General features: G+C 56.2%; 1 protein-coding gene across 1 annotated transcript in view; it reads right to left on the bottom strand.

Annotated features, from left to right (window-relative positions):
* LOC102455925 (gamma-aminobutyric acid receptor subunit gamma-4) overlaps positions 1 to 25,060 on the bottom strand; it is a 74,852-nt gene that overhangs the window by 8,070 nt on the left and 41,722 nt on the right. Inside the window, exons 4-7 of the mRNA XM_006136293.4 lie at positions 22,776 to 22,996; positions 22,327 to 22,409; positions 13,169 to 13,306; positions 8,285 to 8,437 (exon numbers count right to left, since the gene is read on the bottom strand). Of these exons, the coding sequence (XP_006136355.1) occupies positions 8,285 to 8,437; positions 13,169 to 13,306; positions 22,327 to 22,409; positions 22,776 to 22,996 (595 nt within the window). The remainder of the gene's footprint in view (positions 1 to 8,284; positions 8,438 to 13,168; positions 13,307 to 22,326; positions 22,410 to 22,775; positions 22,997 to 25,060) is intronic.

Below are 25,060 nucleotides of genomic sequence, written 5' to 3'. Positions count from 1 at the left end.
AGATTCTAATGATGTACAAAGACTAGCATCATCTGGGCAAATCATGCAGCTGCCCCAGGACTCTTTCACCAAAGACAAAAGGATCCAGTTCTAGTCTAAATCTGGAGCCCACCATCTTGGAGAGGGTTCTCAGAGTGGGGAAAGAATTCTAAAGCAGCTTGTGCTCCCTTCCTCCATGCTCCTGGTGTGTGCTGGGAAGAGCCGCAGCCGTTTCCAGTGGGCTGTGAGCTATGCGTGTGCAGTTATATGCATCGTCTGGGCAGGGAGCGTTCTGGAAAATCCCAAGGAGCTGGTGTTAGCATCTGAAAGCCATCTGGTAATTCTTGTCCTGCTCTGTCCCCTTGCTGTGCCATTCCCCCCAAACTCCTTCAGCCCCCCCCCCGCCCGTCCCAGCCGACCATATCCTCCAGGCCTTTACTCATTAGGTTATCGGTAAAATTAGATTAGAAGCATCTCTGGGCAAGGATCTTGTGTAATTTTGTTGTCTGTGAAGTGCCCTATCCATGTAGGGCACCACCTAGAGCCGGACAGATCACACAGAAGATGGACTGTCAACAAGAAACGCTTGGAAGAGACACGAGGCAAAGAGTCTGGTGTTGGATTGTGCATGAGAACTGGTCCCACGCAGGCAACCAAAAGTCACCGATGAGCGTCCATCTTTGGGCTTCCGGTGACTTGGCTTTTCAATAACTGGGAGGTGAGCAGCACTGCCTAGTGGAGTTAGAACCTGGGTTTCTATCTGTGACTTGAGGGGTATGGCTCCACCTGGAGCTGGCGGGGAATGGTTCCCCACTCGAGGAGACAAGCTAAAAATAGCATGACATCTCCTCAAGCTAGCATGCTAAAAATAGCAGAGTAACTGTGGTAGCATGCGGGGTAGGGGTGTGTGTGTCAGGAGGGGCTGGCTACCCAGGGTAAAAAGCCTTCAGGATTCTGTGGGTAAGTATTCGGGTGGTTTGCCTCAAGCACTACCTTTGTTACCACGACTACACCACTATTTCTGGGTGCCAGGTGTCATCAAGCTAATGTGACTGTCTCCTCAGGAGGGCATCACATCCTCCTGCCCTAAGTGGGTCACACTAGGGAATCCCTGTGAGGCTATCTCACTGCCACCTGATTTGTGGGCTACAGTCAAATGTCCTTCCCAATGGCAGGGGCCTCTAAAGAAGTGAGCGGAGAAAACAGCGACGTGTGTTTGTTCCCCGTGTGGTCTGTGGAGTGTGCCTGAGCCAAGCCCTGTGCTGTTTAGGTGAGCGGCCGTACTCCATGGAGGTACGACTGGTCTGTGTGCACGATACCGAATCACTAGCACGGCTCCACCAAAGGCTGCCTGTAACCGAGTGGAGAACTTGTCCCTGTGTAACGCCGTGATAAAGACACGGCTGCACAGCTTCCTAGGCCAGAAGACAAGGGGGAGCTGTGCTAATGAGGGGGCAGCAACAGATAGTTCTACCAGCCAGACTGATAAAGGAGTCTTTATAATGAGTTAAGATGGCACATCAGCTGGAAAAAAATCACACAGTAGGCACATATCTGATAGTTATCACCAGGGCGACTATAGATTAGTGGTGGATGGCCTGGATGAGGCCCAGAGGGGTTCTGTGTGGCCCGTGAGACATTTTGTTTACCATCACCCATGTGCAGGGTTGCCACATTCCATTGGTTCCCATCTGTGTCGTTTTTTCCCTACTGGTGTCACTCAAGTGACACGCATGTAAACAAGGGCACATGAAGTGAGGTTCCTGGTCATCATACACAACAGTGATTGTGAGAGCCGGGTGCTCCCTCTGCATCCAATCACAGAGCTGCCACGGCTCAGTCGGCAGCCCCGGCAAATTCTATGTACGCAAAACTACCCTCTTGGTTACAACAATCGTGTGGTCCACTGTGATGGAGGGCCACTCCTGCAGCCCTCTCACTAGCCTAGGTTGCCCGTCACTGATATAGATGCCAGAAGTGGTGCCATTGTCTATACAATGGAATGTTTAAATATTATCAGCCCGCCACTCTGAAACAAACATAAAATCAAAAAAAGGGCCATACCTTGGAGCAACATAGTTTAATTCTGACCAAACTTGGCAGAAGCTTTCCAAATGCAATTCATAACGTAGCTATGTACTCCAACTAGTACTGTTTTGGAAAGTTTGGGAAATATTTGACCCCTGGTGATATATTTTATGCATTTTCCTGTCTTTTTTTGCCTTCGGGCAAAGCCGAATTTGGTAGTTGCATGACAGCCTGAGTTCGCATGCACCATGAAATGCATTTAAGTATTTGTCATTATATTTAGACGGGACTGATCTGAGAATAAGGTTTTGTCTGCTGTTTTATGTGAGTTCCTTTCTAATGATTACTGCACTTGCAACTGATGTTAATACAGCATGCTGCAATATGAAATATTGCCAGGTCATGTTCCACTCTCAGGGCCAAGACTGGACCTATGTCATGTAGGATGAAGCAATCGACTGGAAAGCACAGTATAGCGCAGGGCTACTCAACATGCAGCCCATGGCCTGTTTGTTTGCAGCCCGCCGCCTGGTTTGGGTTTACACGGGGCTCAACACGCAGCCCATGGGGGAAAGCCCAAACAAAAATGTCAATATAATGGTCTTCTGTTGATATGCATTTCAGTAGTTAAATTCCTGGACTGTCATTGCTCATGAAAAGTGCTGTCATCTGGGTGGAAATTGGGTAAATGTTTCATTTTATTAATATCATCAGAGCTGACTTAAATGGGACCTGGGTAGTCTTGCCTTAATCTTTGTATTCATGCCCGTCAGTGTAAAAGAAGCTATTTGCATATATTTGCATATATATTTGCATGTATATGCAACCACACTTAACTTGCGGCCCTCAGCATGTGCTGTGGGTACCATTGTGGCCCCCAGGGATTTCAAAGTTGAGTAGTCCTACTACAAACAAAGTTGACAGCGATCACCTTGAGGTGGGCGTCGTGCGCCATGCAATGAATTTCATGGGTGATATAGGCAGCGTGATGCAGGACAGCGGGTTTGAGGACATCCTTGAGGAAGCCAACATTGATGGGCCATGCTCTAAGAGGGAAAGGATACAACTGTGGCATTAGAACTAACAGACTTATGAAGGACAGCTGAATTGCTTGACACATTTGGCAGTGGAAAATTCCACGAACAATGCTGTTCACCCAGGTGATGAGAAGAGATGCATCTTGGAGCAAGCTCCACCATGCAGTGAAGCATTTGAAGATGTGGAGAAGGCACACAGGGCACGTCTACACTGCAGGGCTAAAGTCACATTAACTACGCAACTTCAGCGTCGTCAATTGCGTAGCTGAAGTCGAAATAGCTTAACTCAGCTTTCGGCATCGTCTACACAGCAGAAAGTCGAAGGGAGAACACTCTTCCTTCGACTTCTCTTACTCCTCACGAAATGAAGGTGACCAGGAGTCAGAGTAAGAAGTCCTCCAGCTCGACATTATTTCGAAATAATGGCTTGCAGTGTAGACACGCACAATGTTATTTAGGAATAAAATAACACTGCTGTGTGGATGTACCCACAGAGAAAAGGGAGTGGAAACACAGAACGACCTGGCAAACTTCATGAACAGCATCCAATCACTCCATCACTTGTGCTACCCATGGAGAAATCTGTTCATACTTTTCCCAGAACAGAAATATAACAGATTTCTCCCAACTACAGATGGATTATGTAACCCCAGTAAGAGATGATAATAAGTCTATGAAGCTAGAGACATTTGCAGAAATGATTCCTTTGACTTCCAGCATGGTCATGCTAGATGGGATTATGTAAATGTAGCAGAAGCCAGCCATATATCATGCTCTAGTTGATAGAGAGCAATATACTGGATTGCCACTCTCTTCAGGGGTGGATGGCATGACTTGGCCACCAGGCAACCTCTCACCAAGGAGTGTGGGAAGCAGCAGCCTCCTTACACAAAAGATAAGTCTCTGCCCAAATCTTAGCTGACTGCACATTTAAAGGCAGCTGTAACAGCTATGACAAATGTGTGGAATCAGCCTTCAGCCACAGATCTCCACAAAGGAGCTATCAAAGGGCGCATGACTGCTGATGAAATTGCTGTCCAAGATGTTATTAAAAGTTGCGACTGGAAGAATGACAAATCCTTTTAGCATTGAACCTGGAACAAGCCCATGCAACAGACAGCTACTTGTGAATGTTGCAAAGACTCCCGAGAGTCCATCTGAAGCTGCAGAAAGTTTGCACGTGAGAAGAGAGAGGGGCACACAAGAAAAGCAGTTTGTAATCAGTAGGTTGCAAAGAGGCAAGGGAGACCTCTTTGTTCCCATAAAAAGGCATAATATCATATCACAAGGTTCTCCTGGAATCTCCCACAGTGTCGACGGAGGAGGCGTCTGCTCGTGCTGACTTGAGTTCTGGGTTTATTTGTTTTTAGGGCGCTTCTCACGTGGGCAGTGAATCCAATCCCGGATTTGCAAATGCGGTTGCGTGTCGTGCGGTCATTGCTGGGTGGAGGGTTTGAGCTGTTAGCCTTACGATGTGCCCTCTTCCCCTGCAGAAACCTCACACTCCCCTCCTCATGGCCCAGACAGGGTGTCACATTACTGAATTGGAGGGAAGCAGCCAGATCGCTGCTGCACCCCTAGGTGGGGGTGTTGGCCCCAGAAATTGGTATAAAAGGGAGCCATGTGGGGTATTGAATGGGAGCTTATTGTTTGTTGATCTTATGTACGCTATTTATGTGAGTATATAATGTCTATGTGTGTACGTAGGAATCTGTAATCTGTGTGGAAGCTGAATATTTCTCTGAATGTGGTTAAGCATTGCTATGGACAGGCTGAGTAGCGAAGCCCTGTGGAACAATGGCTCTCAATGGGCTATGGACACACCCAAAGAATGGGGTTTGTCACCTGAGAGCAGCCAGCAGGGAACATAGAGATTGGCCTCTGACCAGGTGACTTGCTGCATACAAGAAGAGGCCAGGAAGGAGGTATAAAGAGGCCATGCGGTCAATGCCATTTTGTTCTCAGCTCAGCACTTCATCCCAGAGGCAGCATTGCAGGGATCGAAGAGCCCGGAAGACCTGTGAACCCATCCTGATGATAGGATGTGCAACAAGAACTTTTAAACCAGCAGCTGTAACATCTCTGCTAGAGCCTGCATCGAAGACTGGGAGATTCGGTGCATGTAACGTAATATTCTTTAACAACCTTACTCTCATGCTTTTCTTTCTTGTGTTAATAAACCTTTAGTTTTAGATTCTAAAGGATTAGCCCAGCGTGATTTGTGGGTAAGGTCCAGAGGGTAAATTGACCAGGGATCTGTGGCTGGTTTCTTGGAACCGGACAGGACTTGTTCGGGGTAGGTGGGATTGGGTGCTAGGACCCCCCACCTGTGTATGAGGCCCGGGGCCATCTGGGGCATGGATATTGCTGGGGTGTCAGAGGGGTTTTGCTCGTGAGGCTTCAGGCAGGCAGCTGAAGCGCTCTGTGAGACTGGTTTGTGGCCTGTTTGGAGAGGTCACCAGTCTGGGGGCTGTAAGGAGCCCCGGATGTGAGCAATTCGCCCTGAGCGGATGCCCTCAGCTGTGCCCAGACACGGCCCGGTCCGTCACACAGGGTCATCGCTGTGGTGCCTCCTACTGGCCGGTCCGGGAACTAGCTCAGTTCTTGCACAGGGCACCCTCCTCCAGTGGTGCCTCTCTTCCATCACTTCCCTTCCGAGGCTCACGTTGCTCCCCAGACTACAGTGTCCTCTTCAGGCACAGCCCGTTGGCCAGGTCCCACTCCATTCTCCCCCTTTCTGGGAGAACAGCAATTCTGTGTCCAACCAGCCATCTCAGTGGCAAGGGAGTGCAAAGGGGGAGATGGACATACGAACTCATGCATCAGCTCAGTATCTTCAAGTGTCCCCTATCACTAGCTGACGGGTCATAGCATGGGACACCGTGTTCCTAAAATGATGGTACTTTCACCAGCTCCAGAAGCCACCCTCCCCTGTGCAACAAGGAGATGTGAACACCACAGGGAAGGTGCGGTGTTATGCAAAGCCGTCAGCTGCGACAGTGCCAAGTGTAGCCACAAAGTAGCAAACACATCAGCAAGGTTCTGAGGGGAGAATAAACGGGTTTCAACTGTTTCCAAAGGACCGAGACTATTTTAGGACTAACTATAGCTCAACGGGGGGTTGATTAGGCGTTCGGTAGTTGCGTAGTTATATGGAGAGGTTACGTAAGAGTTCATGGTGACTCTTGGTTTGTTAGCACATGATGTATTCATACAGGACACCCTAAAGCTGTTCTACAGAATCATTTCTCTTATATGTGGCTTACGTCGATTGTCATTGGATTCAGTAATGGTAATAAGATAATTACAGTTGTATTGAACTTCTTTTACATTTAACTGCTCCAGCCAAGCAGATAACATCAAAAATATATGTTAGGTAATTAGGAGGTAGGGTCTTATTATTTGTAGAGCTTCATAAAAATATCAGATGGAAAAAGCTTCTCAGAACAGCCCATTCTGCAAAAGAGGACAAATGCTTTGATGTATTGCATGGTACAAACAAACTCAGAATGACATGGGATTATAGGCTTTTGTTTAACTGCAGGCAAAGGAGTTCGGGAACATGCATAAACGGTATCAGCTGGGGTTAAGTATTTCCCAAACTTTCCCAAACAATACTAAAGTGTATTTGGAAGGCTTGTGTCAATTGTGGTCAAAATTAAACCGTTTCCATGATTTATGGTCCCTTCCAGTTCTAGGATCTATGCAGCCACAATGAACATTTTCCACTGGATGGATTACCCTTTAGTGACCAAAAGGGGTCTCAGCTGATAGACTTTAGGCTCTGGGCAGTGGATTTTTGGTTAAGCCTTGTGATGAGTGAGAAATTCCTGGAGAACATGATGGTGTAGTTCTGGTAGGGACAAGTTAGTATATAGCCCCCCAAGGGCCAAACTCTTGTAACTCTCCTGTCATCAGTGAATTGACACCCAGGATAAATTTGGCCTGTGCAGTCAGAGCCCCATCCAAAGCCCATTGGGTGGATGGATGTCTTCCCTTGGACTTTACGGGGGTGCGGAGCAAAGGCTTGACTGGGGTTGTATCTCGTATGGGGGTCTTGAGACCTGTTCGCAGGGAGCCAATGTGGACGCTCTGCATCCCACAGGGGGTGCCCCTCCTGGGTGAATCCAGGGGTGGAAACCTGCCTTTGGAACAGCTTCCACAGCAACATTGCTTTTTCCAGCCATGCAGAACGCAGCGCCTGCTGCTTGTTATTCCTTTGGAAGCTTAGCATGGACCTGGCCTCTATTTCTCCGTGGAAGCTAACGTTAAACTCCCCACTCTGTGTGTATGTGGGATGGGGCATTGTAGAGATTGCAAGAGCATCCAGCTAGGCAGGGGAGCCAGGCCAGGCCTCTGGGCAAGTGGGGGAGATACGCTGGCTTGGTGCCCCTGGTAGGGGCGGGGCCTCCGGTGGAAGGGGCGGGGCTAAGAGCCACCCGGAGTGTGTCCTGAGGCACTTTGGAGGCTATTTAAAGGGCTTGAGGCTCGGGGCCTCTTTGAATCACTGGGTCCCATTTTGCCCTTGTCGTCAGGCTGCAACCAACTCTGTCCAGTCCTGATGGTCTCTCCATGGTCAGCGGAGATCTCCCACAGGACCCTGCTGCATGCAAATAGAGCTCAGAGCCTGGAAATGGGAGCAGATGTGCTAGAGGCGGTGAGGATCGCTAAACGGTACCTCCCGCTACACCAGGAGAAGTCGCCACGGAGTGGAGACTCCACGGGGCAGGAAATGGAGATGGCTCTGAGCCTAATCAAAGGGTTAAACGACCTTTTCTGTCCAGCAGAAGAGACAGCCAGGGCGGGTGAGCAAGCCTAGGCAATGAACAGGGCCCTCATCTGAGTGTGTGCAGCCCCGCCTACCGGTGAGTCTCAACCCCTTCCCAGAGTCCAGTGTCAGGCTGGGGCCCCGCTGGGTACAAAGTACTGGCCTACAGGGTGCACCACAGAGCTCTTGTGCTCTCCGGATGTTGCTGCTAGTGACAGAACTCTCCCAGGCGGGTGAGGGCCAGGGCTGGTGGACGGGTTCAGTCGGCCCTTCCCCTCCATTGTCACCGGCTTGGAGAGGGCGAGGGTGCACTGCACAGAGGCCTGTCTGGGGCGGTAGGGTCCACATGAGGGCACCTAGCAGCGAGGATGCTGGGTAATATGTCCAACAGCACCTGCCGCTCAGTCTCGAAGGTACGTAGGCACCTTGCCTGAGCCAAGCAGCAGTGAAGGCACAGAACTATCTGCCTTACCCAGAGACGTCCTGGCGGGGGTGGAGTCTCTCTTGATCCAGAAGGAAACCCAGGACAAAACTACTGTCAGGATGCAGGGGATATAGGTCTGAATGGCAAAATAGCCCATCCGCCTGCTCAGGTCAAAGGAAACCGTCATGACCATATAGTCCCCTAGGAGAAGGCCACAAAGAGGCAGGCAGGTTAGCACAAAAGGAGGTGGAGATGTCTAATCCCCCTTTTAATTCCTGGCATTTATCATTCTTACACAGCCCCCCCCCCCTTCTCCCACAAACCATACTGTCTGAGCCCCTCACACGCTTTAATGTAGCTAAATACTTATGATGTACAACAGCCTGGTGAAGTAAAAAAGCACTAACCCCACTGGGCAGCTGGGGAATGGAAATTCAAAGGGACTTGACCAAGGACAGGCACACAGTCTGTAGCAGAGCCATGAGCAAAAACCAGTTTTCCCCGGGTCATGCGCTAGAGCTCGACCCATAGGCCATGCTTGTTCATAAACTCCCTTCATAGAGATCATTGTCTTGCTCCATTGAGCTTGGGGGCCACGTGACCTTTGAATTCACATGGCACGTTTGTGGCTGGTCTCCATATTGGACCATTTAATATGACCAGAGGGCCTGAAGGTGCCAATGACTGCTTTGCAAAGGAGCCGGGCCCTCGAAGCACAACTTCCCATCTCACACCCCTCCCCTGCCCTCCGGACCAGCTGGGTCACTGACCCCCGCGTCCTAGCTCCGCCGCTGACGACCTTCTTCCTTTCCTCCAAATCGCGTCCCCTGGGCAGCCTTCCCACCAGCCCGGTCCATGCTGTCCCTCTCCGGAGTGTTGGGCCAGGGGCTTGGCCGGGGATGGCAGTTCTGTTTTCCCGCAGAATGTAAGCAGCTCTGGGTGGGGACGGAGTTTGACTCCCAAAGCCTCGTGCACATTCACAGAGAGCCACAGCGGCCTCGCCCGGCAAGGCGCCCTGGAACCAGACAGCGCTGCCTCCGACTGCAGTGGATCCGAACGGAATCACGTGCTCCCCGTGGCTGTGCCACGCCATTCCTGGTGTCACCCGCAAGCACGCCGCGGCCATGGCACCGCGATGAGCCCCGCTCCCTGAGGGGCCGCTGGGGATGAGAGGACAGAGCCAGCCCTCCCAGGGCGGGGCAGAGAGGGGCTGTGGGGGGGAAGGAGGAAGATGGGACTCTAGGCATTTGAACAGAGGAAGCAGGGGGCTAAGAACAAAGGAGCTGCTGTGCTAGATCAGACAAAGGCCCATTTAGCCGGTAGCCAGCAGAGCTTTGGGGGGAATCCCCCGACCAGGGCAGTTATGGCGCGATCCACCACGTCACCCCTCCCAGCTTCAGGCAGTGACTCTCCCCTGAGCATGAGGCTGCTAACAGCCACTGAAGGCCCTTTCCTCCAGCAACTAGTCCTGTTCTGGGAACTCCGGTCTCCCTTTGGCCTTTGCACCATCCCTTGGCAAGAGCGCATGGTCCATGCAAGTTAGGGCTCTGTTCCCAGCTGGCCAGAAGCCCCAGATCCACCCTGCGTGCCTGGCAGTGCCGTTGGGGGACACACCCGGCCGCTGAATGGAGCTGATCCACCTGTCCTGTGTGCACGGCCCTGGCTAGGGGCCCCAGGCTCTGTTCTCATCACATGGGCCGGCCCGGCCGTTTGTCCGTCTCCACCTGCCAGCCTCCCTCTTGCGTTAGTTCCATTGCCTGGGCGGCCAAGCTGCTCACTTTGGCCTCTGAGCGTTCTGGCCCAGCGCTGCTGGCATCAGGCCGCGCTTTGTGAGGGTTTAACGCATACGCGCGGGTCCCTGGCCGGCTGCTTTCGCCAGGCACGGCGCTGGGAAAGGCCGTTTGTTTGGGCAAGGCCATTTCCCTTCCCACGGTGCAGCATCAGCTCGCCCGGGGGGGGGCAGATCTCGCACCTCCAAGGAGGAGCACTGCAGCAGTGCCCTGTTTGGATTGTCCTGCCAGAGTCTTTGGTCCTGCTGATCCTGGAGGAACCCTCTGGGGGGAGACCGAAGGCAACGCTCTCCATACGGCTCAGTCCTGGCCCTCTTCCTGGAGTTTGAAATGCTCCGTTTCCAGTGCCGGACTGACGGGGACGTCGCTCGGGGTGACGAGACAGACTTGGGTTCCTAAGGTCCGAGCCGGAGGGTTTTCTGTCTCGCGCAGATCAACGCCTCTCCTGCAGAGCCCCTTCGCTGGTTTCCTTTGCCCACAAGGCCCTGCCCTCTGTGGAGCCTTCTTTAATCACCTGCTGCCCTCTCCCAGCCCCCTGCCTCAGCCCTCCTACAGCAATCGTGTGCTGCCCACACGGCACCCGCCGGGGTGTCAGTCCCCTCTTCTCCCCCGGCAGGGGCGCTCTCCTGATCATGAGGCCTGCGGCTGCGTAGCTGGGGCCACCTTCTCACCTTCACGGCAAGCTCCCCTGCTTCACGAGTCGGCCCTGCGCCCCCTCGGCTGCCCATTTCTCACGAGGCCCATCCCAACGGGGCAGCAGCCGCGTGGCCTGCAGTAGCTAACCCATCCGGGGCAGGTCCCTCACATGGCTGGGATGTACCTGTCGCGGATGCGCCCCGCTCTGCTCGACTTGAGCGGTGGGTGCTGCAGGCCAGGGCAGGCTAGGCCTCCCCTAATCCAGGCTGTGGTCCTATCCAGGCTCTATCCCCAGGCCCTGCCATCACTTCCCCTCTCCACCAAAGCCAGCGGGGGCAGCTTGGGCCAGACCCTTGAAGCGTGGAGCTCCACTGGCTGGTGGCGTGGCCTGGCCAGGTTGGGCCAATGCTCAGAGCTGGCCGGTGGCCCAGGGCTCAGAGCGGGAGAGCCGATGGGCCGTGTAGCTAGGGCAGATTGGCCGGTGGCCTGGGGCAGTTTGGCCAGGTTTCTCCGCGACAAGGGGGCTCGGAGCTGTGGTGGGCCAGGGAGAGTGGGGAGGGGGGTGGGGAGAGGGGCTAACCTCACCCAACGGGCAGGAGTCACGTGCCACCGATGCTGCTCGAGTTTGTCTAAGTGTAGTTGTGTTCTCTTGCTCAGCAGGAGTCTCCCTCCAGGCACAGGCCTTCCCCAGTCCCCTGGCGGAGCCACCGGCAGGGCTGGAACCTGCTGCTCCGCGGGCAATGCACACAAGCCCCGACAATAAAGCGATCGTGCTCCTGAGGCCCAGCGGGAACTCGGCAGAGACTGGGAGGGCCAGAGGATTTCAGGTTCCCGGGTGCTCCACTGGGGAGGGGCAACTGATGACGGGGGAAGCTGGGGGGCTGAAAAATCTCCATTCCCTGGTGATGTCGGCATTGCAAAGCCGGCTTTACGTTCACGCCGGCTTCTGGGAGCACGGGCTGGCGTGTACCAGGCCCAGGCCCGGAGGCGTGTGCCTCTAAACAGCCAACACGCTAGCCAAAGGGCTGTGCTGCTCCTCACGTTGTCAGGGCGCAGTTGTAGGTTTCCAGTCCCCCCCGGCGTTCCCCACTCTCCCCTGCTCCTTCCTGGGATGTTCATTTACAAATTTTGCACCTCGGCAGAGTCTTTCCGGGAAGGTTCCCCTAGCCCTTCACCCTCACCCCTATTCTCGCCCTCAGTTTGCAGGGAGGAATTCAGGGGGCCAGAGCAGGTCGGGGGTTTGTCCAGAATCACACAGCACATTCGTAGCAGGGTGAGGAGTAGAACCCAGGGTCCTGACATCTCTCCGCTCACTCCAGCTGTTAGACCCCGCTCTTGCCTTCGCCTCCAGAGATTTGCTTATCTCCATCACCACAACTCGTGTGTGCCCAGGGCAGCCAGCATGTTGCAGATCGGCTGTTAGATGGAACCGGCGTTCAGACAGAGCGTGTCCCTGTAGCGGGGTCAGCCTTCACCTCCCGGGAGCGCCCCCGTCTGGCCGAGGGTGGGTTCCTGCACTGCCTCAGGTTGTTAGCCGAAAGCTTCTTCAGCAACCCAGCCCTCCAGCCGAGTCCACTCCTGCGTATCACACGCCCCTTCTGGGGTATACGCTTAAGAGGGGCCCGTCCCGGTGCCCTCTGTAGAGTGTCTCTCTGGGTGTGTTTCTCAGGCTGTTACCCAGCTCTGGACATGAATGGCTTCCCCTCTTGGGGACAACTCCTTTGCCTTAGCTCAGGGCTTTATCTTCCATTTCATAGTCTCTAAGCAGCTCTCCCCAGGCAGCTGCTCCCTCAGGCCAGTCAGTTACCCCTGGTCCTCTCTCCTTCTGGTCTGTGCTGCAACTGCACTGACTTCTTATCTAGTCCTTCCTGGCCCCTGATTGGCTGGTTTCTTCCCAGCCCCTCTAGCCGGCCAGGAGGACTTCTCTATGGCTCTTTCTGGGCTCAGGGCTTGGTCCACCCCATTACAGTCCCCCAGCTGCATCCGTGACTAACAGCAACTTCGGCATAATGTTCTGAGGATAGGGTAGCACCATGCTACTGCTATGACTTCAGCCAGGACATTTTACACTCTGCAGTGGCTCAGACATGGAAGCTGCCCTGAGACAAGGCCCTGTTTTATTACTCCTCTGCTTCTTAGTCATTGACTCCCGTTCTGTATGGCCCTCATGCTGTCCCTAACCACACTCTTTAGACCCATTCCCCTTCCTCCCCCATCCTCAGGCTGCGAGTGGCTATCGGTGCCCTACTGACCCCTACTGTGCCTAGCTACACGCTGCATCTCCTGCCATTCTCCATGTGCTATAGTCAGCATATCTCCCTATGGTTGCCTCTCGCTGCACCCCTCTTTGGCTGTGCCGCTACCTGCTATTACCTGCCCCGTCTGGTGCTTCCCACCAATCTCCTGACCACACCGCCCTCTCCCACAACGTGCAGGTGCTCTCTGGAACTGGGGGGAGGCCCCCCTTGTAACACAGCAGTGGTTCTGTTGGGCCCGGATGCCTTACCAGCCCCTGTCCTGAGAACTTCCGACGTGTTCCTCAAGCCCGTGAAGTCAAACTGGTAAAGTCTCCAGGTGCGCTGGTCGGAGACTTCAATGGAGTACCGCCTCCAGCGGTAGATAATCTCCTCTCGCGGGTAGCCATCTGGAGGTGGGAGAAGGACACAGGCCAGGGGTGAACGGACTTACCACCTGGTGCAGAAAGAAGGACCCTGCCAGCCGTCTGCTCCTGAGACAACTTGGCCCTGGGTGCTCCATTTCGGTTGCTATTTCATCTTTCCACGGTCCTCGTGCCCACAGGCCCTGAGCACGAGAGGGGCCCTGTAGTTCTAGTCGCTGTGCAAACACACACAAAGCCCTGGGCTGGGATTCTCATTGAGTCAAAGGCCATTATGATTAACGAGTCTGATCTCCTGTAGATGCCCGATTCCAAGGGCACCTTTCAAAACCCAGCTATGGTCCCCCAAAGAATCCACACCCTAAAGAGGCAAGACAGGCAAGGGGTAACACGCATGACAGCCAAGCCAAGGGCTGGCTCTCGAGCCGGGGGAAATCAGTAGGTTGCTGTAGAGCCCATTAAAATGGCCAAAGGGTTCTGTCTTTTGTAGATCCGGTCCTTTAACGTGGCTGCCCTCCCACCCCTAGAGCAGGTGTCTGAGCTAGCAGGCCCCACCACTGCTGACCTAACAAACCTGCTGGCATGTTGCCCCCCCCTCCAAAACGGCTGGTTTTAGCCCTTCCCACCCTGTATTTTTCGCTTGTGCCTTGGCTTAACTCTTCTGCTACAGTTAGGGGGGGTCTCTGTTAGTTGCCCCTGGGACCCAGCCAAAACAAAAACAAAACCACCATTCACTCTTCCCACCCCTCCCATTTTTCATTCTTTTTTCTTCCTCCCCCTCCTCTATTATAAGTAATAAGTAACGGGAAAGCATGTGAGGTACCTTGGTTGTCTGTGTAGCCTCACTGTTTTTCACAGACCAACTGAAAATTGCACAGGGTCTCGAAGGACCACTTCCTGAGCTTTCCAAATAGTGTTTGCACCTTTCACTACTTAGTGTCAAGTGCTTTGGATAAGAGCGCTTTATAACAAAACCAGAGCAACCGTTCCTCGGTCCTCCTGAATGGGTGCTTGGAGCACAGTTTGAGAACGTCTGGCCTAGAGGGAAGTGGAATTTGCATTAAGCCAACATGAAAAATGTGTAAAAATAAAATGTGTCGATCTGTGCTGCACATCTACAGGGATGAGCTAGACAGTGCTGGGTCCTGCCATGTTATGCCTCATAGGATGAAGTTTACGGGGGAGGTCGATAAAGGGCTTTCAGGTCAGTGCGGGAGCATCCAGACTAGCGCGCTGAGCCGACATACAGCTGATCAGCTGTTTGTCGGCTCAGCGCGGCAGCCATGTAAATTTAAATGAAGCCGCGATTATTTAAATCGCGGCTTCATTTCCCTTTGCTGAACAAACAAATCTACATGGCTCCGTCGATGGAGCCATGTAGTATAGACATACCCTTGGACACATGAAAGTTAACTTCCTCTGAAGAAACATACTCTACCTGAAAAAGAATATTCAGCTAGTTTTCTTTCTAGACTTTTTCTTTACAAAATCATCAGTTAAGTCATAGTATTTTGTCAAGAGGCACTTTCAGTGGTCAATATTGCTGAACTTGTCAAATGTTCCTCCGTGCTCGCTTGTTCCCCCACGATCCTCTCTGCAGAGGGATTGGCGTCTTGCCCCCAGAGCGGCTGCCTCCTGCACTGGGGAGGGAAGGTTGCTGGACTCAGTGCAGGACTTCCCAGCCCACGGCCCCATATCGTTGGGGGAGGTGAGGCTCCGTGTCAGGCATGGGGACGTGAGGGGCGGATTTACAATGAAACATACCGTTTCCTGAGTGCTCTAGCCCCATAGACCTACACGGCCCTGCAGGCCGAGGGGCTGAGCGACTGCCAGTCCTTGTCAGAGGCGACTGAAGAGCAGTGGGTCCCTTCTCTCGCCATAAACTGGCTCAACTCAGTCTGAGTCAAAGCAGGCCGAAAGATGTAAAGGTTCAGAGCCAGCACTCACGGGTGGGGTGTGAGCCCTGTCACGCGTGGAGGTACACGGCGTGGGAATTGTGGGTTTGCTGACAGGCTTGTGGTGCTCTGGCATTGCTGCATGGGAAATCGGGGGGCTGCAGGATAGGAGTGAAAAGTTTAGTGCCGGGAGGCAGTGTAGCCTAGGGGATAGGGCACTGAACTACATCTCAGGAGATCCCCCCATTCAGTTCCTAGCATTGCCCCTGCTTTACTGGGTGACCATAGGTGAGTCAGTTCCCCTCAACATGCCTCAGTTTCCCCATCTATAAAGTTTAGCGCTGGGAGGCAGTGTGGCCTAGGGGATAGGGCACTGAACTACATCTCAGGAGACCCCCCCCCCATTCAGTTCCTAGCATTGCCCCTGCTTTACTGGGTGACCATAGGTGAGTCAGTTCCCCTCAACATGCCTCAGTTTCCCCATCTATAAAGTTTAGCGCTGGGAGGCAGTGTGGCCTAGGGGATAGGGCACTGAACTACATCTCAGGAGACCCCCCCCATTCAGTTCCTAGCATTGCCCCTGCTTTACTGGGTGACCGTCAGTGAGTCAGTTCCCCTCAACATGCCTCAGTTTCCCCATCTATAAGCACTTTGAGCTCTGTGGCTGAAAACAGCGAAGTGGCTGAGACTCTCGAGGTCAGGGCTGGCCGAGGCCCCTGGACGGGAGTATCGGGGTGCTGCCGATCAGGGCTGAGATGGGGGAAGCCGTGGGTGTGCCAGGGCAGGAGGGAGGTGTTTGAAGGCCCAGAGTGAGGGGACAGCTGTGGCATAACGGGGGGCAGGGAGGGGCCGCAGCTGCACTCAGCTGGTCTAAAACGGGGCGTGTCAGCAACCGGGCGCAGTGGCAGCCAACCCGAGAGGCTACCAGAGGACTCACCAATCACTTTCCTTCACGCTGAAATGCAGTTCAGCAAGTAACTACCGCTCCGACCCTCAGGCGCCAGGCAGCACGGGCTGCCTTAGCCCTTCTTTCCTGGGTAGCCGTGGGCAGGCACATGCTGAGAGCGCGCGGCCCCTGCCTGGGCGCAGCCCTTTGGGTGCCATCTGCGTGGGGGCGGCAGCTGCTTTGGGGCAGGCAGGGTCGGCCGGCGCGAGACAGGCTCTCCTAATGAGCACGCCTCCGCAGCGAGTGGGCTGGCTGAGAGGGAGCGGGGAGGGTTTAATTAACGGCCAGCGGCTGGCTGAAGGGACGGCTGGCAAAGCGTCGCGCTCTGGGCTCCAAGCCATGCTGGGCTCCGGCGCTGGCCCTGCGCCAGCCCCCAGGGCTCACGTGTTCTCTCCCCTGGGGCCTTCCAGCAGCCCGTCCCCGGAGAGGCCCTGAGGGATGAGACGCCCCAGAGGCCCGGAGCAGGCTGCGGAGCAGCATTCACGAGAAGCCCTCGCGGCTGCAGGCTCGGCCCGAGCCGACTGGAACCAACGGTTGCTCTGAGCTGGGTTCCTCGCCCGCTCCTGGTACAAAGCCTTCCGGAGGGCGGCCTCCGGGGCTGCACCCTGGATCCAAAGGCGATCGCCCGGCCCGACAGCCAGCCCCTCAGCACACTGCCAGTGGGGGCCGGGGGGGAGTCCAGTCCTCATTGGGCCATGAGCAGCCCCGGAGGAACACGGCACCGTGGAATGGGCTGTCCCTTGCGGCTGTGGGGAACCCCGAACCCATCTGCTCAAGTGGGGGTGCTTTCAAAGGGAACCTCCTCCTGGGCTGTCTGCAGCCAGGAAGGCAGAGCACAGGGGCAGTGGGGGAAGGGAAAGGGGAGAGGTGGGAGAGTGAGGGGACAGTAGGGGGGAGGGGAAAGGGGAGGGAGAGTACAGGGTAGTGGGGGGGAAAGGAAAGGGGAGAGGTGGGAGAGCATGGGGGCAGTGGGGGAGGGAGGAGAAAGGGGTAGTGGGGGCAGGGAAAGGGGAGGAGAAGGAGGGGAGAGAGGAGAAAGAGGCAAGGAAAGGGGAGAGAGAGTGGGGGGAGGGAGGGGAAAAGGGCAAGAGGTGGTGGCAGGGGGCAGGAGAAAGGGGAGGGAGCACGTCGGGGCAGTGGGGGGGAGGGAAGGTGGGGACAGTGGGGGAAGGGGGAGGGAGGGAAGGGAGAGTGGAGGGTAGTGGGGGAAAGGGGAGGGGAGGGAAGGGAGGAAAAAGGGGCAGTGGGGGGCAGGAGAAAGGGGAGGGAGAGCACAGGGACAGTGGGGAGACGGGGAAGGGAAGAGGAGGGAGGAGAAAGGGGAGGGAGAGCACGGGGCAGTGGGGAGACGGGGAAGGGAAGAGGAGGGAGGAGAAAGGGGAGGGAGAGCACAGGGGCAGTGGGGAGACGGGAAAGGGAAGGGGAGGGAGGAGAAAGGGGAGGGAGAGCACAGGGGCAGTGGGGAGACAGGAAAGGGAAGGGGAGGGAGGAGAAAGGGGAGGGAGAGCACAGGGGCAGTGGGGAGACAGGAAAGGGAAGGGGAGGGAGGAAAAAGGGGAGGGAGAGCACAGGGGCAGTGGGGAGACGGGAAAGGGAAGGGGAGGGAGGAGAAAGGGGAGGGAGAGCACAGGGGCAGTGGGGAGACGGGAAAGGGAAGGGGAGGGAGGAGAAAGGGGAGGGAGAGCACAGGGGCAGTGGGGAGACAGGAAAGGGAAGGGGAGGGAGGAGAAAGGGGAGGGAGAGCACAGGGGCAGTGGGGAGACGGGAAGGGGAAGGGGAGGGAGGAGAAAGGGGAGGGAGAGCACAGGGGCAGTGGGGAGACGGGAAGGGGAAGGGGAGGGAGGAGAAAGGGGAGGGAGAGCACAGGGGCAGTGGGGAGATGGGAAAGGGAAGGGGAGGGAGGAGAAAGGGGAGGGAGAGCACAGGGACAGTGGGGAGACGGGGAAGGGAAGAGGAGGGAGGAGAAAGGGGAGGGAGAGCACAGGGGCAGTGGGGAGACGGGAAAGGGAAGGGGAGGGAGGAGAAAGGGGAGGGAGAGCACAGGGGCAGTGGGGAGACAGGAAAGGGAAGGGGAGGGAGGAGAAAGGGGAGGGAGAGCACAGGGGCAGTGGGGAGACAGGAAAGGGAAGGGGAGGGAGGAAAAAGGGGAGGGAGAGCACAGGGGCAGTGGGGAGACGGGAAAGGGAAGGGGAGGGAGGAGAAAGGGGAGGGAGAGCACAGGGGCAGTGGGGAGACAGGAAAGGGAAGGGGAGGGAGGAGAAAGGGGAGGGAGAGCACAGGGGCAGTGGGGAGACGGGAAGGGGAAGGGGAGGGAGGAGAAAGGGGAGGGAGAGCACAGGGGCAGTGGGGAGACGGGAAAGGGAAGGGGAGGGAGGAGAAAGGGGAGGGAGAGCACAGGGGCAGTGGGGAGACAGGAAGGGGAAGGGGAGGGAGGAGAAAGGGGAGGGAGAGCACGGGGCAGTGGGGAGACGGGAAGGGGAAGGGGAGGGAGGAGAAAGGGGAGGGAGAGCACAGGGGCAGTGGGGAGACGGGAAGGGGAAGGGGAGGGAGGAGAAAGGGGAGGGAGAGCACAGGGGCAGTGGGGAGACGGGAAAGGGAAGGGGAGGGAGGAGAAAGGGGAGGGAGAGCACAGGGGCAGTGGGGAGACGGGAAGGGGAAGGGGAGGGAGGAGAAAGGGGAGGGAGAGCACGGGGCAGTGGGGAGACGGGAAGGGGAAGGGGAGGGAGGAGAAAGGGGAGGGAGAGCACAGGGGCAGTGGGGAGACGGGAAGGGGAAGAGGAGGGAGGAGAAAGGGGAGGGAGAGCACAGGGGCAGTGGGGAGACGGGAAGGGGAAGGGGAGGGAGGAGAAAGGGGAGGGAGAGCACAGGGGCAGTGGGGAGACGGGAAAGGGAAGGGGAGGGAGGAGAAAGGGGAGGGAGAGCACAGGGGCAGTGGGGAGACGGGAAGGGGAAGGGGAGGGAGGAGAAAGGGGAGGGAGAGCACGGGGCAGTGGGGAGACGGGAAGGGGAAGGGGAGGGAGGAGAAAGGGGAGGGAGAGCACAGGGGCAGTGGGGAGACGGGAAGGGGAAGAGGAGGGAGGAGAAAGGGGAGGGAGAGCACAGGGGCAGTGGGGAGACGGGAAGGGGAAGGGGAGGGAGGAGAAAGGGGAGGGAGAGCACAGGGGCAGTGGGGAGACGGGAAGGGGAAGGGGAGGGAGGAGAAAGGGGAGGGAGAGCACAGGGGCAGAGGGGAGACGGGAAAGGGAAGGGGAGGGAGGAGAAAGGGGAGGGAGAGCACAGGGGCAGTGGGGAGACGGGAAAGGGAAGGGGAGGGAGGAGAAAGGGGAGGGAGAGCACAGGGGCAGAGGGGAGACGGGAAAGGGAAGGGGAGGGAGGAGAAAGGGGAGCGAGAGCACAGGGGCAGTGGGGAGACGGGAAAGGGAAGGGGAGGGAGGAGAAAGGGGAGGGAGAGCACAGGGGCAGTGGGGAGACGGGAAGGGGAAGGGGAGGGAGGAGAAAGGGGAGGGAGAGCACAGGGGCAGAGGGGAGATGGGAAAGGGAAGGGGAGGGAGGAGAAAGGGGAGGGAGAGCACAGGGGCAGTGGGGAGACGGGAAGGGGAAGGGGAGGGAGGAGAAAGGGGAGGGAGAGCACAGGGGCAGTGGGGAGATGGGAAGGGGAAGGGGAGGGAGGAAAAAGGGGAGGGAGAGCCCATCTCTGGGTCCCCAGCAGCCGCACCTTGCAGCAGTGGCTGCTTGGCGCAGGCCTGGCTGTGTGTAAAATGAAATGTCAAACTTGTTTTGAAGCCGGCTCTTGACGCCTCTATGATAGCTCCTTGCGGGAGGGGAGACGGGAGAGCCTGGCAGCATGACTAAACCGTGCTGCTAATTAATTGCCGAGCATGCCTGGCGTGTACTGTTAATTAGCAAAGGAAGAGGGAGGGGCAAAAGGCGGGGGGCTGAGGGAACTGTATCTCCTCCGCATCTTGTGTCCCTGGGAGGCAGCTCGCAGCCCCACTGTCTGAATCTCGCCAGCGGCAGGGAGAGGGGGCTGGGAGCGGGGAGGGAGCTTCTGGAGTTTGCATCTGCTCAGCCATCTCCTGAGGCGGCTGGAAATCTGTGGTGAAGGCCCACAGCGGGATGACAGGCCCCAAGGTAAGTGACAGGAGAAGCCCAGTCGATAGCAGGCCCCCTCATCTCCGCCCGCTGTGGAGAACAGTCACACACGCAGGGCCAGTCAACGCTGCACGCCGGCCCGGGCTGTGTCTCATGTTTGAGCGCAAGCCCCCCCTTCTGTCCACACACAAAGCGGTCTGACTCTGGTTCACACCACACGCTAGGCCTGGGCTGTGTCTCATGTTTGAGCGCAAGCCCCCCTTCTGTCCACACACAAAGCGGTCTGACTCTGGTTCACACCACACGCTAGGCCTGGGCTGTGTCTCAGGTTTGAGTGCAATCCCCCCTTCCGTCCACACACAAAGCGGTCTGACTCTGGTTCACACCGCACACTAGGCCTGGGCTGTGTCTCAGGTTTGAGTGCAAGCCCCCCTTCCGTCCACACACAAAGCAGTCTGACTCCGGTTCACACCGCACGCTAGGCCTAGGCTGTGTCTCAGGTTTGAGTGCAAGCCCCCCTTCCGTCCACACACAAAGCGGTCTGACTCTGGTTCACACCGCACGCTAGGCCTGGGCTGTGTCTCAGGTTTGAGTGCAAGCCCCGCTTCCGTCTACACACAAAGCGGTCTGACTCTGGTTCACACCGCACGCTAGGCCTGGGCTGTGTCTCAGGTTTGAGCACAAGCTCCACTTCCATCCACACACAAAGCGGTCTGACTCCGGTTCACACCGCACGCTAGGCCTGGGCTGTGTCTCAGGTTTGAGCGCAAGCCCCGCTTCCGTCTACACACAAAGCGGTCTGACTCCGGTTCACACCACACACTAGGCCTGGGCTGTGTCTCAGGTTTGAGCGCAAGCCCCGCTTCTGTCCACACACAAAGCGGTCTGACTCTGGTTCACACCGCACGGTAGGCCTGGGCTGTGTCTCAGGTTTGAGCGCAAGCCCCCCTTCCGTCCACACACAAAGCGGTCTGACTCCGGTTCACACCGCACGCTAGGCCTGGGCTGTGTCTCAGGTTTGAGCGCAAGCCCCGCTTCCGTCCACACACAAAGCGGTCTGACTCTGGTTCACACTGCACACTAGGCCTGGGCTGTGTCTCAGGTTTGAGCGCAAGCCCCGCTTCTGTCCACACACAAAGCGGTCTGACTCTGGTTCACACCGCACGCTAGGCCTGGGCTGTGTCTCAGGTTTGAGCGCAAGCCCCGCTTCCGTCCACACACAAAGCGGTCTGACTCTGGTTCACACCGCACGCTAGGCCTGGGCTGTGTCTCAGGTTTGAGCGCAAGCCCCGCTTCCGTCCACACACAAAGCGGTCTGACTCTGGTTCACACTGCAGTGGGCTTGGAAACACCAAGTCCGCTAGTTGCACAGCTCCAGGCATCGTGTGCAAGTTGGGCATGTCCATGGGGTACGTCTACACAGCCCTTCCCAGGGCCATGGGCCTCAGACTAGGATTTGAGCTCCAGCGCTATAAACAGCCAGGCGGCCGTTCCTGAGGCGCAGGGAGGGGATGGCGTCACAGCCTGTGAGCCAGAATGTCTGTGTGGCTATGCCTAGTGCTGCAGCGGGAGCCCGGCAACCCCCAGTTGATAGAGCCGCACCCCGAGACTTATAGAGAATGAGCTCCAGGACCTCTGCCCTGCTGTGTCCCGGTGGCCAGAGGCCATGGGATCTCGCTTCTCTCCCCTGGCTCCCCACTGTGTCAGAGCTGTCCCCTACACCATCCTCCCGGCTGGAGTGTGCTGCGCTCCAGCTACCTTCACTTGGCAGATGACCCCCAGGGGACCATAGGGAGAGATTATAGCTGCCTCCAGGCTCCTAGGTTGGGCAGGTAATCAGGGAGTAGCTGCAATTCCCCAGTGACTGCTTCCCCCAGTTCCCCTCTCTTGCACTCAGCAGAAATGTCATGTGGCTGAGAATCTTGACCCAGGGGCAGCCAGATGTCCCAGGACACGGTTGATGTCTCTGTGGGGCTGTCTGGGAGAAGCCCAGCACCACAGGACCATGGGGTCCGAATTACCAACCCCCACTGAGGACAGTCTGCTCTCCCCGGGACAGGTTTTGGACCTGCGGAGTTTCCTCTTTCAACCACATCTCCGACACCGATACTCACAACTGGAGAAAACCAGAGGGCAGGAGTGTGTGTCCATTGGGAAGTTCTGCAGCTGGAGAAGACATTCCGCCTCGATGGTCAGCCTGGAAGTGAGACAAAAGACAGCCTCAGAGCAGCGTGGACCCTTCCGACACAGCTGCGGAGCGCCCAGTTGTCAGACCGGGCTGCGGTGTCGAACCCGAAATAGTTCCCAGGAAAGGGGCAGGCTTGCCATGTTTTGGTCCCTCCCAAATCGGTTGGATTTTTTTCCCCATGTGTCAGCCTGATATTTTGGGAACAAAAAGTTTGTGTTTGAAAGGACTTTCTGTTTAGAAATTTAAGTTCGTTAGGGTTTTAAAATGGTCAAAAGGGAAAGGAAACGTTTCAGATACGTCAAACTTAACCCTTCCCCCCTCCCCACCTGGGGCCATGGCGTTGCTTGGCATTTACTCCTGTGGCCTGAGACGTACCGGAGCGTGTAGAGCACCTTGCCATCATTCCAGATCCGGAGCAGCTGGTTGGGCGTGGTGATCCAGTGCGAGTCGGCCCGCTTGGAGTTCCGGAAGAAGGTGTCTGGGATCCAGATGCGGCTCACCATGTTGGTGTTCAGAGTCAGGGCTTTGAGGGTGCTGTTAAAGCGCAGGCGCCGGTCGTACCAGGTCTGAGCGAAGAAGATATCAATGGTGTATTCCTGCCAAAAGAGACAAGAGAAGGATTGTCCTAGTGTGAGGAATTATCTAGCCTGGAAGAGAAACCAGCAAGCCGAGTCTTGGGGCCACTGGTTCAGACTGACACGCAGAACGCCTGGTACACAGAAGATAAAGGCAGCTGGTTGGAGTGAGCAGGAGAAGATGGACGGGTGGCCTACGTGACGGTTGTTTATTACATGTGGCACCTGCCAGCAGCAGCTGAGATGCCCTGGATGCAGAGTATGTGGCAGTATTTGTATCGGGACTGGGCACCTGCTGAGGAAGGCACAGTCCCTCCCCTTCCGTGCTTGCACTGGAGGTGGGCAAGACAGACAGAGACGGGATGCAGTATTGTCTCCATTTCACAGAAGGGAAACCGAGGCACCGAGCGATGCCACGACTAGCCGAGGGACGCGCAAAGAGTCTGAGGCAGAACCAGGACGTGGAGAGGAAAAGCTTTGAGGGAACTGTTTTCCATCAGACAAGGCAGCGCGGTCGAAATCAAAAGGCATCACCCGGGGGATTCCCCCCAAGCTCGGCTTGCGGGAACGGACAGGGAAAACGTACCGACAACGGTGACACGTCCCCAGTGGACAGAGAGAGGAAGGGAATTTCTGTTCTGTGCCCCGCTCTGCTCACCAGGCCGGTGCCTTAGTGCCAGATCATTCACTCTCCTGAATTGCACCAGCTCCGGGGACAGAGTCGCTTCCCTTCTCTGGAGCACTCGGGAGCTGGAGAGCCAGTTTATTTAAGGTCAGTGCGTGAGGCAGACTGCTGCCCAACGCGAGGTGCATGTTATCCTAGCCACGTGGTCCTTAGGCATGGTGCTTCCTGTGGGATGCGACCCAGCAACCTCCCGGCTCCCAGCCAGCTATTCCAGCAGGGGAACCAACCGACCAGAATCCCACCCAGCACAAGCCACAACAAGATGCTCACACCTGTGAGGTGCTTTGGGTGTAATTAACATTCCCTTTCCACTGAAGCAAACTCAAGTCCTGTAAAAGGGTTTGCTAGCCCTGGAGCCTGAACGCTGGCTCTTCTGGGGACCTGGCCCACCGCCTGTCCATCAGGGTGGCCGTAGGAGCTCCGCATTGGCCTTCTTCTAACACTGCCTAGTGGCAGCTGGGAAGATCTGAGAATCATAGAGTCGTAGGGCTGGAGGAGACCTCAGGAGTCATCGTGTCCAGCCCCCTGCCCAAGGCAGGACCAACCCCAGTAAAATCATCCCAGCCAGGGCTTTGTCAAGCCAGGACTTAAAAACCTCTAGGGATGGAGATTCCAGCCCTTCCCTAGAGAACCCAGCCCAGTGCTTCCCCACCCTCCTAGGGAAATGTTTTACTTGTCCATGATGGGGACTCGGGTCTCCTAAGAACTAGGCTGAGCTCATGAGATTGCAATGGCCTCTGGCCACTACGGGCAGATCCTTCTTCATCTCCTCCACACCAGTAAAATCCTCACTGTGCTCTGGCAGTGTCGGTCTCTCCCGGACTGCGGGATAGTGTCTGATCCTGCCACCTCCCTGCCTCCCTCTCTTGGTTGATCTCAGAGCAAGTGTCCATGACTGCATCATGTCCACCCCTGATGCCCCGACCACTGGTTTAGAATCAGCTTCCTAAAATTGGCCATTACAATAGAAACACGGCCTTGGAAAATGTGTCCTCTCCCTGGAGCGCTAGACAGACTGCTCCATCTTCCCCACTTTGCAATGCTGTCCTTCTGCTGTCCACTGACCAGCGAGGACCGTCCTTGGAGCTGAATGTGCCTCTCGCCTGAGAATGAGATCACGGAGGAACAGCAACGCCAAGGGTGGGAGATTCATCGAGCATACTGGCTCCCGGGAGCGTGGTCTCCGTGAGAGCTGGGCGGCGGAAGCTGATGATCCGGATCAGGTTCAGGAGTGGGTTCAGTAATCATGTCTGGGCTCTAGCTGCACAGGTGGCAGGATTGCCTAGATCTGAGGGTCACGTTTTCTAAGCACTCAGTCCTCAGAATGCAAGCCAGCTTCTCAGAAGTGGCCAGCGCCCTGCAGCTCCCACTGGGACACCGACGGTCGGATTTTTAAAAGG

This window comes from Pelodiscus sinensis, chromosome 13, assembly GCF_049634645.1.
Source record: "Pelodiscus sinensis isolate JC-2024 chromosome 13, ASM4963464v1, whole genome shotgun sequence".
NCBI classification, from domain to species: domain Eukaryota; kingdom Metazoa; phylum Chordata; order Testudines; family Trionychidae; genus Pelodiscus; species Pelodiscus sinensis.
This window is presented reverse-complemented; position numbering and strand designations above follow the sequence as displayed.